Source organism: Ochotona princeps, chromosome 16 (assembly GCF_030435755.1).
Source record: "Ochotona princeps isolate mOchPri1 chromosome 16, mOchPri1.hap1, whole genome shotgun sequence".
NCBI classification, from domain to species: domain Eukaryota; kingdom Metazoa; phylum Chordata; class Mammalia; order Lagomorpha; family Ochotonidae; genus Ochotona; species Ochotona princeps.
In genome coordinates this window covers 47,529,972-47,546,652 of record NC_080847.1, presented here as the reverse complement: position 1 = coordinate 47,546,652, position 16,681 = coordinate 47,529,972, and the positions used below count along the sequence as shown (strand labels likewise).

Here is a 16,681-nt window from a genome sequence, read left to right as displayed (position 1 = left end):
GTCTCTGGGGGGCAGGCTAGATCTGGAATTCCTCTCTTGTGTGCCCCAAGCCCCACCTCCAGCAGACATCCACAACCTCAGATGCCCCATCCCCACCCTGCGCCCCAAATTCCTGGGGTTAGGCAATGGAGAGCCCTTTGCACATCCCAGTCCCCCTCCCTGCCTGGTACATGGGCTCCCTCTCTCTCTTTCTCTGTTTCAACACAGACGGGAAGACTCACAATTACAGCTCATTATCCTATCGGGAACTGGCCCTGAGTCACGGGGAGGAACCCGGGGCTGCCCATCCCTGTCACCTTCTTCTAAGCACAGTATAAGGAGTAGTGGCCAGTAGGTGGACTCCGGGCAGGCTGGGGAGTCTGGGGAGGGAGACGGAAGGCTGCAAAACTAGAGGGAGGGAAAGAAGAAGCAGTTGAAAGGAGAGAACCGTGGAGGGCACGCATAGGAAGAGAAAGGACAAGACAGAGAGTTGGGTGGGAAGAAGCCAGGCAGAAGAGCAGGAGGGAGCAAGCCAGCAATGAAGCTTCAGGGGTCTCTGACCTGCCTCCTGCTGGCCCTGTGCTTGGGTAGTGGGGAGGCTGGTCCATTGCCAAATGGAGAGGAGAGTGGTAGCGCAGGTGCCATCAGAGAAGGGATGGGAGATGCCGTTAGCCACGGAGTCAGGGAGGCCGTGGGCCATGGGGCTGGAGAGGCAGCCAACTCTGGAATGAAGGAGGCCCTTGGCCAAGAGGGTGGCAGTGCCGCTAGTGGCCCTGGCTTAGGGGATGCTTTCAGTTACAGGGTCGGGGAAGCAGCAGGGGACCTCGGAAGGTCTGTGGGTGAGGCCGGCAGACAGGCTGAGAACATCGTCCGGCAAGGAATAGATGCCATACGCAGTTCCGGTTCCTGGGTGAGTCTCTGGGAGGCCAGATGTGGAAACTGCAGTGGGGAGGAGGCTGCAAGTAAAGCCTTGGCCTGTGGTGGGTGCCGGTTTGAATCCTGGCTGCTTTGCTTTGGATCCAGCTCCTTGGAAATGTGCCTGGGAAAGCAGTGGGGGATGCCCGAGTGCTTGGGCCCCTGGACCCGTGGGGCAGATGCGGAAGAAGCTCCTGGCTGGAGCTCCTGGCTGTTGTGGCCATCTGGGGAGGGAAACAGTGGACAGATGATCTCTCTCCACTTCTCTGTAACTCTGCCTCTTCAAATAAATTAACAAAAGGGAGGGGAGGAGAGAGATGTGGGGAGCCTGACTGAGACTTTTGGGGACCAGTTGCAAGGATGAAGGATGGAGGGCTCCCTGTTGCTCTCTGAGGCAGCTGCCTCTGTGCTACATCCCTCAACACATTGCTCACAGATTTTCTATTGCGTCCCTGTCTTATGGCTGTGCTGTCTGCCCTCTCCACCATGGGTCAGAGATAGGTCCATTGCAAAACGGAGAGGACCTGCCCTAAGTGCAGGTGCGTTGTTCTGGCAGGGATCGTCGGGTGGCCATGGTGTCTCAGGTCTGGAAAGCTATAGCCGAGGCCACGCTGGAGGACCAGGAACCCCCTGGAATCAAGGCTACCCAGGAGGCTCGGAAGGCAGCTCTGGCACTAACTCTCTGGAAGGCTCCTGGGGTCCTGGGGCCAATGGGGTGCCATCCAACTTTGGGACAGATCCTCAGGTAAGGTTAACCAGCCCAGCCTGATCCCTACCACCTGCCTCCCTCAAGCCCATGCTCTCCACGCCCTCTCCCTTGCTTACCTTTCTAGATCTCACATCCGTTGTCATTCTCTCTCTCCCTGCAGGGAGCAGTGGCCCAGCCTGGTTATGGTTCAGTGAGAGGCAGCAACTCAAACACAGGGGTAAGAGGATGAAGAGGGTGTGTGTGTGTGTGTGTGTGTGTGTGTGTGTGTGTGTGTGTGTGTGTCTGTGAGAGAGAGAGAGAAAATGGGGTCAGACTCAGGGGAAAGAATGATGAGGCAGGGAGAGATGGGAGTAAGGTGAAGAATGCCAGCAAGACAGCTGTAGAGAGGAGGCTGGTGGCAAGGAGCAAGGTGAGAGGGGAGAAAGGCAGGCTGCAGGATCAGGAGCCTCCTGCTGGAAGCTCACCCATCCCCTCTCCTCTGCAGTGCACCAACGCCCCGCCCTCCGGTGCAGGTGGAGGTTCCAGCAACCCTGGGGTAAGAAGGGAGGAGGCAGAAGCTGGTCCCCTGCGACTGGGCTGGAAGGGAGGTGTGGGGGGATTGGAAGGGGTGGAGCAATCCCCGTTCCTGTCTTTGATCTATACACACTCTTGTCCTTCCCCCCCAGGGAAGCAACGGCCATGGCAGCAGCAGCAGCAGCAGCCACGGCGGCGGTAGTAGCAGTGGTAGTGGCAGCCATGGTGGGGGTAGCAATGGCGGCAGCAGCCATGGTGGTGGTAGCAACGGCGGCAGCAGCCATGGTGGCAACAATGGCTACGGCAGCAGCAGCAGCAGCTCTGGGGCCAGCAGGGTGAGTTTTGCTCCTTGGTTGATGGCAGAGGTGGGGTGAGGACCCTGGTGGTCCCTGATGGGCTCAGGGGTTCCCTGGTGTCACTGGAGGCTGACCTCCTGGAGCTCCCTCAGCCCCAGGCCAGCACGGCCTCTGCCCCATATGCTCCCATTTCCCTGCAAGAGTTGCCCTGCCTGGCCCTGCTGACTCTACTCCCTAACCTGCTGGCCCATGACGCAGCGGGGAGAGAGGAGTGGGGAGAGGGGGCGTAGTTTCACCTGCTGTCCAAATCTCCTCCTCCAACAAGTCTGAGTGGAGCTGGGGGTGGCAGAGGGAAGAACAGAGTGGACACAGAAGCCTGGGACATTTGTCCTGGGGCAGGGGGAAGGCAGGATACACAGGGGAGAACTTATGGATGGTACCCACAAGGCTCTGACTAGGTAGGGAGAGGCCCACAGGGGAGCCACGCCAGGGTCGATGGCACCAGGAGAGGGGCTGGGAGCCACTCCTGGCTTTCTGAGGTTGGGAAAGGGATCTTCTGACAAGTCAGTCATCACGTTGGTTATGACAAGTTGGTGCAATTCCTGCTCTGGGTTCCACCCCCTTTTCTCCCATCTAGGAACGACCTCTGGAAAGTTCTAGGGATGTGGACCAAAGTTTCTCAGTTTCCAAGGTAAGGATCCAAGAGATCTTGAGCTGGGACTAGGGTACTGCTGGAGGACAGAGTGGGGGCAGGACCCCACCTGTCCCCCCCTGCCCCCCACCTTTCCCCAACCTGCCCTGGTGGTGAGATCCCAGCCCACTTGCAGAGGAGTGAGGGTGAGGGTGCCTGTGCCCATTGGCTGCTTAGCATTCCCGCACAGGCCAGGCCTTCTGTGTTCACCATCATGTCCCTCGTCCCTCAGTGGCTCACCGGCTCAGGGAGGGGAAAGGTGGTGGTGGAGAGTGTGGGGAACCTCAGAGAGTCGCAGCTACTGCATACCTCGGCAGGGACCTTCTTGGTCCCTGGGGTGCGTTCTGTCAGGACAGCCTGTGACGTCTGCATGTCTTTGCAGGGAACCGATCCCAGCCACTCTTCAGGCAGCAGCGGTGGAAGTGGAGGGGGACACAGACCCGACGTGAGTGGCCATGGGTGCTCCAGCTGCAGCAAGAGGCATGGGCAGAGTCGGGTGGTGGTGGTGGTGGGCTCCCCTAGGTGCTAAGGCCCAGTGCTGGTATGGTGAGTGCTGGCCAGCGGATCAAAGCCTTCTCTCTCCCCACAGTGTGAAAACCCTGGGAATGATGTCCGAGGGGCTGGAGGATCTGGGAACCAGGTGAGAGGTTGCCTGTTTGTCATTGCCCCATCTCAGCCTTATCCCTAAGACTCCTCCCCGACTCCTGCCAATCCAACCCATGAGTGCAACTGTCAATTTCGCAGGAAAAACAGACAAACAAACAAACAAACAAACAAAAAACCCTGAGCATTTACTGCTATAAGGACTAAGAGTCTCCAAAGATGTGATTCTTGGTAAAAGCTCACATCCTGAGCCTGCCTGGAAACCACAACCGGAGCTGCCGGATGCCCTAAGCGGACCAGACAGTCCTGGGACCACACTTGGTGTCCCACATCTGGCCAGGGGACAGGTTTTAGTGAACTCTGACATTCCCTCCAGTTTTTCTGGAACCCTGGGCTCTCTGCCCACCCCTATGGCTCTGACATAATGTGATATTCATGTCCACACTTGTCACCCTTGGGAAAGTGCGGACCGTGACGAGCGGCTCTGGGATGAGACCAGCTCCCCAGGTTGGGCACTGGGGTGGTGCAGCCCACTCGGCGAGGAGCAAGGCCCAATGATAAGGGTGACCATGGCAGTGGGGTTCTGTGGAGTCTACTGCCACTGGGGACACTAGCCCTGCATGGGGACATAGTTTTTAAGATAGGTTCTTCTGGCATGTAGTTCTGTTTCTAGGCTTTTTTATGGCTAGATGGATAGGTAGTAAGAAAAATAATCAGTCATTTTCTCTATGGCTCCTATTCTTGGTGTCATTGCTTTAAATGCCTTTATTTCTACCAGCATTAGAATATTAGGAGTTTCACATTTTCAATACAGCTTTCTGACTTAGCTGAACTTTAGTTTGCTGGACATGGTCTAGTCCCCCTGCTCGAGCTAACCAGGCATACCCTACAAAACATGAGAGGGACAATGAGCTGTAACTAATATCCTACCTGCCTCTCGCCACCCCCATCTCTGAGGAGTTAGCCAGGACTCTGGGCCCGACATCTTGAACCGCTCTCACAATTGATTGAAGATGTTGCTTGTACATGATTTCCTATTCAGAGGACTTCTGCGAGACATGCAGGTGCCACCCTGTTTTATGCACGGAACAGTGCAGAGCGTTAATGTCTGCTGGCACGAGTGCCCCTTTCCATGTTTTCTGATCTATCCGTGGGGCTTTGATTATTCCAAAGGAATTTTGCAGTTATCTTGACAAATTCCAAAATAGAATTCCAGTAGGATTTTTAGAGGCATCTTATTATATTTACACATTCATCTTGGGGGATGGTCCCCGCATCCCAAACAGAAATATGTGTTTCACCATCTCATCACTCCGGGCTCCAGAGGAGGATAAGGAGGGCTCCAGCCCTGGGAACATCAGGACAGGAGTAGAGACTATGACAGTGGCACATGGGGTGGAGGTTGACTGTGTAGTAATGGTCCCAGCAAAGGCCAGTCAGTTCCAGATCGCCGCTGGTCTCCGCATGAGCCCTGGGCATACGGAAATGTTAGGTAGCCCAGGGTGCCACTGAGGCGGCAGGGGACTGGTCCTCTCCTGCTGATTTCGGGCCCTGGGCAGAGGTGGGTCAGAAGAGGGGCCCGCAGACTGTGTCTGTGAGCGGCGGCCAACCTGCAGGCGGCTGTAACAAGTACTGCCCCAGGGGACCTTTTTCGCAGGGCCTGTCTGGGTCGCCATATCCCTCACCTGTGTGCTGCTGTGCTCCCTGCTGACCCTGGCCCCCTTCTTCTGTCTCCCCAGGGAAGCAGAGAGAGCAGTCACCTCCTTGGGGGCTCCCAGAGCAACAGCCATCAGGTGAGCTGGGAGAAGCAGGGCTGCTATCGCGAGAGGGTCTGGAGGAAGCAAAAGCCGTTTCTCCTTGCAGGGTGTCCTGGGCCTGTCCTGGTATCACTGGGAAACCAGGATGGGAATCTGGGATCTCTGTTCCCTCCTTATTCATTCACAGGAGAACTGGCTGGTGGATGTTTTTAAAAACTGTATTTAATACATACGTATATTTAAAGGTTTATTTATTTTTATTGGAAGGCAGATTTTTAGAGAGGAGAGACAGAGAAAGGTCTTCCATCTGCTGGTTCACTCTCCAGGTGTCCCTAATGGCCAGTGCTGAGCCAATCTGAAGCCAGAAGCCAGGAGCTTCTTCTGGGTCTGCCACGCGGGTGCAGGGTCCCAAGGTTTTGGGCCATCCTCGATTGCTTTCCCAGGCCACAAGCAGGGAGCTGGATGGGAAGTGGAGCTGCCAGGACATAAACTCCATCTGTGTCTCCCACATGGGTGTCAAGGGTCCAGATCCTTGGGCCATCTTCCGCTGCCTTCCCAGACACATGAGAAACAGAACAGCTGGGACTTGAACTGATGATGCTCTGGTATGGGCTGCTAACAGTGGCGAGCAGTGGCTTAACCCACTGTGCCACAACCCCAGACCCTAACAACCTTATTTTTAAGAAGACAGTGTTGAGAGGTAGGCAGCTGCCGAACTCTGAAATGACAAAGGCCAAACGTCGGCTCTGTGACTTGTCATCTGTGTCAACCTCTTGACCTTGATCTTTCCGGGTGAAAGTGGGATGTGGAGTGTGACTTAGTCCCCTCCCACACCTGCTGTAGAGCTTTCTATACCCCAACCAGGCGAGGAGGTGCAGAGTTCAGGTGCTGGCACCGGCTGTGGGCTACCTGCCTCCTAGCTTCACTTTCCTCATCTGTAGTGGGGAGCCCTCCCACAGAGGAATAAGGCAGGAGACGCACAGAGCCTGGTGCTGCTCTCACTACCAGTGGTTTTCTGGGGTCAGGAGAGGATGGAGGCAAGAAGATGAACACGATCCCGTGGTTGGGTTGGACCTCCTGGCAGCCAGTCCCTCTGACATGGCTCTTGGAGGTGGGAGCTGGGTGCTGGGCATAGAGGGCAAGTGGCCTTCCGGAGCAGGGCCCAGGTGCTTGAGCCAAAGCACAGGCTGACAGGCAGCTGGCAGGACAGGATGGGCAAGCCGTGGACACTGAGCCCTTTCCTTCCCCCAGGGGCAAGGGTCTGACGGAGACGGCCACAGCCAAGGTGATGCTGTGAATGGACTCAACAACGTGGTGAGTGGGGTTGCTTCGCCTCTCCTGCTAGGCCTCCTGCTCCACCCCTGGCTCGTGGGGTGGGAACCCCTGGCTTGCAGGGTGGGAACCCCTGGCTTGCGGGATGGGAACCCCTGGCTTGCAGGGTGGGAACCCCTGGCTTGCGGGATGGGAACTCCTGGCTTGCGGGATGTGAACCCCTGGCTTGTGGGGTGGGAACTCCTGGCTTGCAGGGTGGGAACTCCTGGCTTGCAGGATGTGAACCCCTGGCTTGCGGGATGGGAACTCCTGGCTTGCAGGGTGGGAACCCCTGGCTTGTGGGGTGGGAACCCCTGGCTCGTGGGTGGGAACCCCTGGCTCGTGGGGTGGGTGCACCATCTCATCCTGTGATCCCTTGGTTCCTTAGAACTCTCCTCAGACAGCTCCTGAGCTCTTCAACTTTGACACTTTCTGGAAGGTGAGTTTTTTTGGGACCACTCCGCTCATTCTGTCCCTGCAGCCTCATGGGCTACCGTCCTCTTTCTTTTCTTTTCAAAATAATTTTTAGAGCACAAATTATTTATTTATGAGGCACATACACACACACACACACACACACACACACACACACACATACATATAGAATTTCCATTACTGCTTTACTCCCCAAATGCCTACAATAGCCAGGGCCAGCGCTATAAACTGGGAGTTCAATCCAGATCTCTTCCTGGGTGACAGAAACCCAACTAACTTGAACTATCACCCCTGTGCTGGCAGGAAGCTACAGCCAGGAGCCGGAGCTGGGGATCAAACCCAGGCATTCCGATAAGGGACGCAGGTGTCTTAACTGCTTGCTTCCCTTCAAGTGCTCTTTCTATACCAGCAGTCAACAGTGGCCCTGTATCTCTGTTGGCTTCAGACCCTGAGCTAACTACATGAGGATTCCATTTGGCCCTTGTTTTCATTTGCAGAACTTTAAATCCAAGCTGGGTTTCATTAACTGGGATGCCATAAACAAGGTAAGGGCTGGAAGGCCGTGTAACCCCAACCCCGTGTAATCCCAAGTGGGAGGGAAGGGGCTGTGGCAAGCAGCTAACCTTTGCTGCCATTAACAATGAAAACCAGCAAAACCCTCAAGAGGGGTGGAGTAGGGAGGGGGACAAATAGATTCGTGAAAAGAGGGAGAATTTGGGAATAGTTGGGAGTTGGGGAGCGGCAAGCAGAAGGAGGGGAAGGGCCCCTGTATTGCCTCAATGTAGAGAACTGATGGGTTCTTGGTCTCCCAGGTTCCATCCGGCCTGGTAGGTCCAGAGAGAAGGGAAAATGCAACAACCATTTGCCAAGGGTCGGGAGGCGGATGGGCACGAGTCTGTCCCTGTCCGTCCATTCAGAATCTGTGCGGGAGGCCCTTAGCCAGGCTGATGGACACCAGAATGATGGCTGCATGTGCAGGGTGGGGGCTGGACTGGAAAGGAGGGATGAGGACAGAAGATCTAGCGAAGTCCCTAGGTGGAGCTGCCTGCCCACGGTTGTGCTGTGTTGGAGTCCTCTCTCTCTCAGGAGTATGAATTAATTGCCGAATTTAAAACCTTGAGAGACTTCACATAATACCCTGGACTTCTGATTTCTTTAGAAAATTCTGACACGCTAGGGCCCTGCTTTCTGCAGGTGTGACAGGTGCAAGCTGAGGGCATCTGCATCCCGCCCCGGGCGCTTGCCCTCCAGTGGCCAGTCGCCCCTGCCCCTCCACAGGTGTTTTAGCTAACTGGCCCCTTGGGAGCAGCAGAGGGGCTGATGCTTCCTGTGAAAGTATACAGACTAGGGTCCCTGCCCTGGAAGATCCTGTGGTCTGTGTGGGAGAAGACCAGTGGCAGAGGTGGGAAGCAGGGGGCAGCAGAGCCCTAACTGCAGGAAAGTCCAAGACTGGCCATTTGGGAGTGAGAGAGGAGGATGTGGAAGGTCCCGTACGGCAGTGGATTTCTGGTTCGAATGACGACAGAACTACTTCCTAGAGGATGATTTCTGATAGGAGCAAGACTCCTAGGGTTGCCCCAGGCTGGGGCAGCTAATCCCTCCATTCCTACCCATCTAGGGGGGGCAGCAAAGGGAGTGACCAGAGGTAGGATTCACACAGGCCAGCTTGCTGCAGTGCCAAGACAGGAGGGTAGGGAATGCAGTGGTGAGGGAAGCTAATGCCTTCGGCTGACTCAGCAGTGGGCAGGGGCTTCGGGTGCTGCGGTGGGGTAGGAGTGGGGTGGGTTAGTGGGGGAGGTTCTTGAGCCACAGCCCGGACATCAGCATCTGTGTGGATGAAAGTGGTGGGGAGAGAAGCCTGCCGGTGATTTCTGGAGCATGTGTCTGCGCGACCCTGACTTTGATGCTGTACTGCCCTCAACTCATGCTCCTCCGGCTGCCTCTTAGAACCTATTTCTTTGCCCAGGATCAGAGGAGCTTTCGCATCCCGTGAACTCCAGACAAGGAGCTACCAGATGGATGAGGGTTCCCCACTCCCTTTTTAGAGCATCACTCTCACCATCAGCCTCAACCCTTGCCCTTGAAATAAACCTTAGCTGGCCCTGACTCTGGTCTCTGCTCCTTTCTTACGTCTCAGTGTTGTTCTGGGAGGGGGTTGGGGGCAGGTGGCTTCAGTCCCACAGCTTGGGAGACAGGATGGAGGTGGCATAGCAGGTGGAAAATTGGAGAAGCTCTGGGGCCAGGGCCAGGTCTGAGATTTTGCTACAGTTACATTTTGCACGAGGCAGGTGGCAACAGGAGAGAGAGAGAGAGAGAGAGAGAGAGAGAGAGAAAGAGAGAGAGAGAGAGAGAGAGAGAGAGAAATACTCTATTCTCACATGTGCTGGGGCAGGGCGGCTGGCCACGGCTCAGAGATCTAGCCCCTCTCTCCATCGACCCACGCAGTTTTCAGGTGTCCCTAATTCTCCCAACTTCCCTCTTTACACCCCTTTCCTCTCAACCCTGAGTTACCATGAAATCCCAAAGGCTGAGACAGAGCAGCAGGAGCCAGGGCTAACCCGCTCCCCACCTTTCATCCACAGGGCCAAATCCCACCCCCCAGCACTCGAGCCCTCCTCTACTTCCGGCGACTCTGGGAGGTAGGAGAACTCTTGCTTTTTGAGTAAATGAAGTGCCCCATTCTGCTGTCCCTACCCAGGACCTCCCTCAAGACAGCCACACTGTGCTCCAGCACCCCACCCCCTAGCCCATCATAAATTCCCTCTTGGAATTTTTGGGTCTCATAATCCTCCCTTAGATTTTATCACCGAAGATACCAGAGACCAGCACAAATTCTGCTGACTTTAACCTCTCATGGGCTTATCTTCACACCACACCCAGCCCTAGTGCCAGAGCCAGACATACTCGCTGCAATCTGGAAAGCTTCCCAGCATACTCACACTTAATGCCCCATGGTGGGTGGGTTTTGGCTTCCTGGGCCCACTCTTCCTTCTCTCCCTCTCCCCTCAGGATTTCAAACACAACACCCCTTTCCTCAACTGGAAAGAAATTATCAAGGTAAGAGAGTGGGCAGCACTTCTCATTTTGGGGAGCTGGGAGTTCCAGGTCCTGGGCTGGCAGCTGGCTGACTTTTGCACCCAGCTTCTGCCCCTCCCTGCAGAGGGAGGTACCTGCCTCCCTTCCACTGCCCTGGCTTTATGCAACCCCCAGCAGAGGTGGGGTGGGAGCAAGAAACTGTGAGTCATGAAGAAGGAACAGAGTGGGAGGTCTGTCCTGAGATAAAAGCCGGGGGCCGAGGGTTGGGGCCTCCACAAGGCACCCAAGCATGAAGCTGACCGCCGTCTCCGCTCTGCTGCTGTTCCTGCTGGGCTTGGCCTGGCTTGGGGGGAGCCACGGCTGGGTGGGTACTGCAGGGTGAATAGGTGGGGGACCAGGATGTGCGGGGGTCAGGGTCAACTCAAAGGTGCTGGGAGGGAGTTGTGGGGGAGGAAAGCTGAAAGGAAATAGGAGGGCAGCAAGTGGAGGGGGTAAGTCATGGTCAAATGCAAGCAGGTGCCAAGGGTCTAGAAAGGATGGGCAGGTCCTCTGGGTCCTGCAGAGGACCACACTGCACTCTGCATGGACAGTGGCCTTGGGGCAGCAGAATTCCTGGACACCAATTGAGGCACCTGAGGCTAGGCAGGGGGTACCATGCAAGATGTAGATCAAGGCCCTCCAGGTGAGTCTATACCTGCATGTATGTAGGTCCCGTGTTGCTAGGAATACTGACTTTTTTTTTTCTTTTTTTCCGTTCTTTTATTATATTTTTGACAATCTTTACATAGTTAATTAGGGTAAAAAGGAATACTGACTTTTCAAAAAAAGCTATAAGTCTTTTTTTTTTTTTAATTGCTCATAACCAACTTAATTTAAAAATGTCTGGAAGCCTGTGGCTACTCAGTCTGTGACCTCAGTATTGAGGCCAATGGTGAAGTTAAGGCTCGGGGTTGAGTGTGGATAGGAAGAGAGTTAAGTCAGAGTAGGACTTAACTTTCAGGCTGTGTGTGTGGTGGGGAGTAGAGGAGTGGGTAAATGGTGTGGGTTCCCAGAGCAGCGGTGACGGCAGGAACTGGCCTTCTTTGCTCACCTGGGTAGCGTATGCTGAGAGCACCTGCAGAGTGTCTTCTGTGGCTGGCAGCTTCCTCCTGTGCCCCGCTCGTTCTTTCCCTGCTCTGACCCAGAGCTGGGCTGATGGCTTCGCTTCTGTAGCAAAGAGTCCATCCAGCCTTCCCACAACTCTGGGGAATGGCAGTTACGCACAGGTGTCCACTCTGTGGGGGTGTGGCTGCAAAAGTGCAGGCAAAGTGGGGCTGGGGTGCTCGGGGTACAAGGGAGCTGTGTGGGTCTTACTGGTTCTATCTAGCGTGGACTCAGGCCAGTGTTGTAGGTAGATGGGGTGAGGTGCTGTTGCCACACCCCATTCTCTGCTCTCATCCCCCAGCCCTGAGTGTGGAAATGTGTGTCCTCCATCTTTCTGGGCCATCACTTTCCTGCAGGCTCCGGGCACTCAGCATGCACCACTGAGAAGGGTGGGGCAGGGTGTGTGTGTGGGTGATCCTGGGCAGAGCCTGGCTGGCCAGGCCTGCAGCACCGCAGTGCAGGGCAGAGCCTGGGCAGGGGCAGGCTGGCCAGGAGGCCTGGAGTGCCACAGTGACGCTACTCATGGTTGCTCTCTGTCGTTCAGGGTGCAGATGTGTCATCATTGCAGAAGAGGGCAGGTGGCGCTGACCCGGTGAGTCTTGCTGCCCTCAGAGCATCCCTCTCCATCGCCCTGCACCCCAGGGTGGGGGGCCTTTGGTGCCTGGGCTCACCCGGCTGAAAGGCTCTTTTCTACTCGCCCATTCCATAGTTCCCTCAGTTTGGCACAGAGAGGCCAGCTGTGACTATCCACTATCAGCCACCTGAGCTCAGGAGGGAGACTCTAGTTCTTTCCTGGGTCTCCTGTCCAAATAACATTTGAGTTGGCGGGGGGATGGTCCCGAGGGGAGGAGGAGGAGGCAGCAGGCCATTTGGGCTGGACAGTCAAAGGTGGTGAGCAGGTGGGCTCGGGCTGGCTGGAGGAGAGCTGGTCAAGAAAGTCACATGTGGACACAGGCAGGGGAAGCGTTAAGAAACATCTGATTTGGGCAGGGACCTGGGGTGTTTATTCCAGAACAAATGCCTTGCTCCCTCTCTTTCCTCCTCTCACCACCACTGCCCCACTCCCTCTTTGTCTCTCAGAACTACAGTTATAACCAGCAGGCATATCCTACCGCCTATGCACAGTACCCACCCAAGACGCCTGCAAAGGTAAGACTGGTGGCTGACCTGCTTTCCCACGGGGGTCTCTGTCTGAGGGAGAAAGAGAAAGGTGCTTTCTGTCAGGGTCCTCTCTGTTGGTTAGCCAAGCCTACACTCTATTTACCTGGAAAGTCAGAATTCCTGCGCCTTTTAAATTAAAGACAGATGACAGAGAGAGAGAAAGAGAGAGATTGAGAGAGAGAGAGATAACCTATGCTCTGATTCACTCCCTGAATGACCGCCGTAGCTGGGGCTGGGCCAGGCTGAAGCCAGCAGCTAAAACTCCATCTGGGTCTCCCACATGGACAGCCTGAGGCCCTCCAGGGGTTGGGAACCCGACGTGGAGACAGGATTCAAACCCAGGCATTCAGTATGGCAAACCTCAGATGGTGTCTTCTGCCTGTGCCCTCCTCCTCATTTGTAAGGGAGACTGAGGAATATTCTGCAGGTGAACAGAAGGTTCAAGGCTCCGCTAGCCATCCATCCAGAGGAAGTCCACAGGGAGTTGCCACGGTGTCAGATGCAATAGAGAAAAAACCAGAAACCAGAGTCCTCTCAAGGAGGACATCATCTGATGACGTGGCGAAAGGCAGCTTTAGTGCAAGGTCATTGTTCTCTGCCCACCTTTATTCGGAAGGTGGAGTGGTGGGGAGGCGAGTGGACTAGCTCTTAGAAGCCACTAACTGAGGGGTTGGCACTGTGGCACAGCGTGTTAAACCACGGACTCAGATGCTGATATCCCATTTGAGTACTGGTTCAAGTCCTGGCTGCCTCATTTCCAATCCAGCTTCCTACCAATGTGCCCGGGGAAGCTGTAGCAGATGTGCTTGGGCCTCTGTCGTCTGGAAGATCTCTCAATCTCTCTCTTCCTGTAACTCTGCCTTTCAAATAAATTTTTTTAAAAAAGCCCAGAAGGGAAAAGAAATGCTTGAACATTTTTGTTTCATTCAGTTGCAAATTAAGCAACATTATATAATAGTAAATTGAATCTGCTCAGTACTATTTAAATCGGCAAAGGAAAATGAGGCCTGCATTTCCCTGCATGTCCCTGAACAACAGCTTCTTTCTGTGGGGAGAGGACCTTCTAGAAGGGGATGAAAAGCCCTCCCCATGCTAATGAGCAAGACGTGGGAGATGTGCTTAAGCTTCCCCGCGCTGTCCGCTTTGCCAGCCGTTGGTGGCCAGGCCACAGACGGGATCGCTCCCCTCTTTTAATTCCCCTGGGTCAGCGGGTGCAGGGAACATGTCCCATGTCACCTGCAGAGCATGGACGCAGGATGACTCATCTGCTGGAAACCAGTTCTAGTGACTGAGTATCCATAGTCAGACCCAAGGACCTTAGCGAGGAGCAGGTGTGAGCCGCCCTGGCCTGGGGGTCCCGTGAGAACCCTTGGTAGTGGCAGAAGGCCTGCTGAACCCCACATCACCTCCTCTGTTCTTCTTTTTCCAGGGTGGAGTCACGCCATCTTCCTCGGTGAGTATAGGGGCTGGGGAAACCATGGCTGGACAGAGTCGGGGCCGGACATGGCCGGTGGGCAGGGGACAGCATGCTGCCCTGGCTGACCGTCTCCTGCTTGTGCCTGTAGGCTTCCAGGGTGCAACCTGGCTTGCTGCAGTGGATGAAGTTTTGGTAGGTGAGTGTCAGCGCCACCTGCCTGGTGGGCGGGGCTGGATCCTGGCATTTCCTTAGCCTTCAGAGCCACTCAAGGTCAGGTTGGCTCGGAGTGGACGTGCAAAGGGACCGAGAAGGAGGAGACCCCAATGTGGGATGATGGCGGAGGACACTTGGCAACCACCCAATGGGCAAAGGGCTGAGAAGCAGTGGGGCTGCGGGGCGAGTGGGAGACTGAGGTGCTAGGTGGAGGGCAGGCAGACAGATCTGGCAGAGTACACAGTTTGTTCTGGGGAGGAGTCCAAGCAGGGCAAACAGGAAAGCAGAAGGGTTGCTGGGACCTTGGAGCTGGATGTGAGGGTGTCCAGGCTTGGCCAACTTAGCAGGTGCCATGTTCTGCCATTTGATCTTTCAGAGAATTCCTCCCCATCAATACCGAGGCCCTGGCAACTACTGACCGGCGAGGAGACAGATCTCCAGCCCACACTGGCCCTGCCCGGGGCACTGACATCCCATTGGCTGTGCTGGGGACCTGGCGATTCTGTTCCTGCATTCTTCCCACTCCGGATGGTGTCCCCACCTGACACCTTCTTCGATAAGCCACCTGTCTTCACCTGCTCCGTTTGTGATCTGAAGTCGCCATGACAATTCTGCAAGAGGCCTTTCCTACTTTTGAGTTCGCTGTAGAAATAAAACCTGATTCCTGCTTCCATATGACTTTGTCTAAGTTTATGTTTTCATGCTGCACCTTGCTGGCCTGGACCAGGGAGGAAGAGAAGGATTTAGTGGTATGCAATAAAGGAAGGGTATGTGTGTGTATGGGTACTGAGAGAGAGGAAACCTGGCTCTCAGCCAGCCCTGACCAGCAGCCATGAGTGGATGGCACCGTGCCTCAGTTTCCTCATTTGTGACTTATTTTGTGGAGCCTACCTCTGGATACTGCGCTTTGTGCACTCAAGGTCGTCACAGGTGTTTCGGCAGCCTGAAAAAAAAAAAAAAACAACAGAAACTGCTCATATCGGATTGTGACAGCAAAGAGGTTGTTAGAGTGAGCCCATCATTCCCTGGGGGCTAAAGGAGAAGATTGGGGGAAACAGGAGCACTGGAGTGGGGGAGAAGGGGCCCCGGGGCCGTGGGAACCAGCTGAAGTGTGGGTGAGGAGTATGGCTGTGCCGATGTGGACAGGAAGCTGGCTGGGCTCTTTTGCTGCTGCTCTGTGTTACCTGGATGTAGAGTGAGTGAGGCAGAGTGTCTGTGCTACTGACATAGCCCACGAGAGATGCAGGGGTTCCCAGGCTGCTCACACGCTGAGGAGCCCTCAGACCAGGCTGAGAGTCTGAGTTAGAGTCTCAGGCCCAGCAAGCTGGTAGCGCGCCCACATTCAGGTGCCCTCACCACTGCCATCCACCCAGGGATATAAAATGAGGACATGATGCAGCACTGTGACAGCCTAAGGACACCTTTTAGGAATGCAGGCTCCCTGAGGCTGCAACCCCTGGCCACCTCTGGCACTGATCTAGCCCCAGGCTTAGGAGAGGGCTCCTCAGGGTTTGACAAGTCAATGGGAGAAGCCAAAGTGATCAAACCCACAAGACAAGCTGGAAGCCTAGGGCTGGGTGGGGATGGCTCCTGGTTTGTTTCTTGATCTGGCTCAGCTCTGGAGAAAGGCCTTGCAGTAACCTCTCGCGGCCACATGGAGGCACACGCGGGGCTGCCTTGTGATGAGAATTCCAGCTGCTGACTGCTGGCCAGCTCCTCTGTGTGGACGTTTGGGTGTGAGGAGGTCGGAGAGTGAGCGGAGTGAGAAAGTGTGTGTGTGTGTGTGTGTGTGTGTGTGTGTGTGTGTGTGTTGGGGGGGACTAGAAAAGTGGGAGAGGGGTTGGCAGGCCACTTCTATCCCTTGTGGACCTCTGCTACCCTCTTGGAGTCTGAATTGCCATTTTGTCTCCTTATGACCAACCAGCTCTCCTCTGACAGCCAGGGCAAATGCCCTGCTCGGATCCTTCCACACCCTCTCAGGAGCCCTCAACAGAAGCCCGGCTCCTCCTGGGGGTTATGTGCCCTTGCCACAGTCATCAAGGACCTGCTAGGAAAGGCACTCAGGGGCAACCCTGGCCCTGGACCTCAGGATCTTCAAGTTCTGCCAGATCTAAATTCTGCCGCCCCTCCCGGTCACCAAAGGACCTGCCCAGTCACCCTCTCAGCACCTGTCACTCTGAAGCTATTGTGCCTGCATATGCATGCTTCATTCATCAGGATCTGCCTCAACTCCACAGGGCAGGCGCCTCGTCTGTCTTGAATTCCCAGCAGCAGTTGCCAAACCGACTGCCCCCGAAGACTATTTATATGGCAGGAGGGATGGTGATTAATTCAGGACGTCTTCCTGGGAAGAAGTGCAAGCCAAGTGCCCACCGCGTGGGTGGCAGAGGAAGAACCCAGACCTGCTCGAAGCAGTGCCTACTCTCCCTGGCAGAGGGAGGAAGCGATGGGACAGATTGCCTGAAATTCTTTCCCTTAACATCCCACACGCAGCCCCCTTTC

The 16,681-nt window shown here is 55.3% G+C and overlaps 1 protein-coding gene across 1 annotated transcript; it reads left to right on the top strand.

Moving 5' to 3' along the window:
- The first annotated feature begins 372 nt into the window (after positions 1–372).
- DMKN (dermokine) lies at positions 373–14,854 on the top strand. The gene is made up of 19 exons (XM_058674855.1): positions 373–889; positions 1,451–1,639; positions 1,764–1,820; positions 2,088–2,138; positions 2,269–2,451; positions 3,050–3,103; positions 3,486–3,548; positions 3,693–3,743; positions 5,446–5,499; positions 6,715–6,777; positions 7,163–7,213; positions 7,707–7,754; positions 9,792–9,848; positions 10,219–10,266; positions 11,933–11,980; positions 12,469–12,537; positions 13,979–14,002; positions 14,115–14,162; positions 14,556–14,854. The coding sequence occupies exons 1-18, from the start codon at positions 518–520 to the stop codon at positions 14,160–14,162; spliced, it is 1,530 nt and encodes a 509-aa protein (XP_058530838.1). The 5' UTR covers positions 373–517; the 3' UTR covers positions 14,556–14,854.
- Positions 14,855–16,681: the final 1,827 nt, after the last annotated feature.

Bases quoted from the DNA above. Each gene is read 5' to 3' on its own strand.
- DMKN (XM_058674855.1), top strand. From the start codon at position 518: ATGAAGCTTCAGGGGTCTCTGACCTGCCTCCTGCTGGCCCTGTGCTTG. The intron at 1,640-1,763 runs GTAAGGTTAACC...CTCTCCCTGCAG, and splicing joins ACTTTGGGACAGATCCTCAG to GGAGCAGTGGCCCAGCCTGG. The intron at 12,538-13,978 runs GTAAGACTGGTG...TTCTTTTTCCAG, and splicing joins CACCCAAGACGCCTGCAAAG to GGTGGAGTCACGCCATCTTC.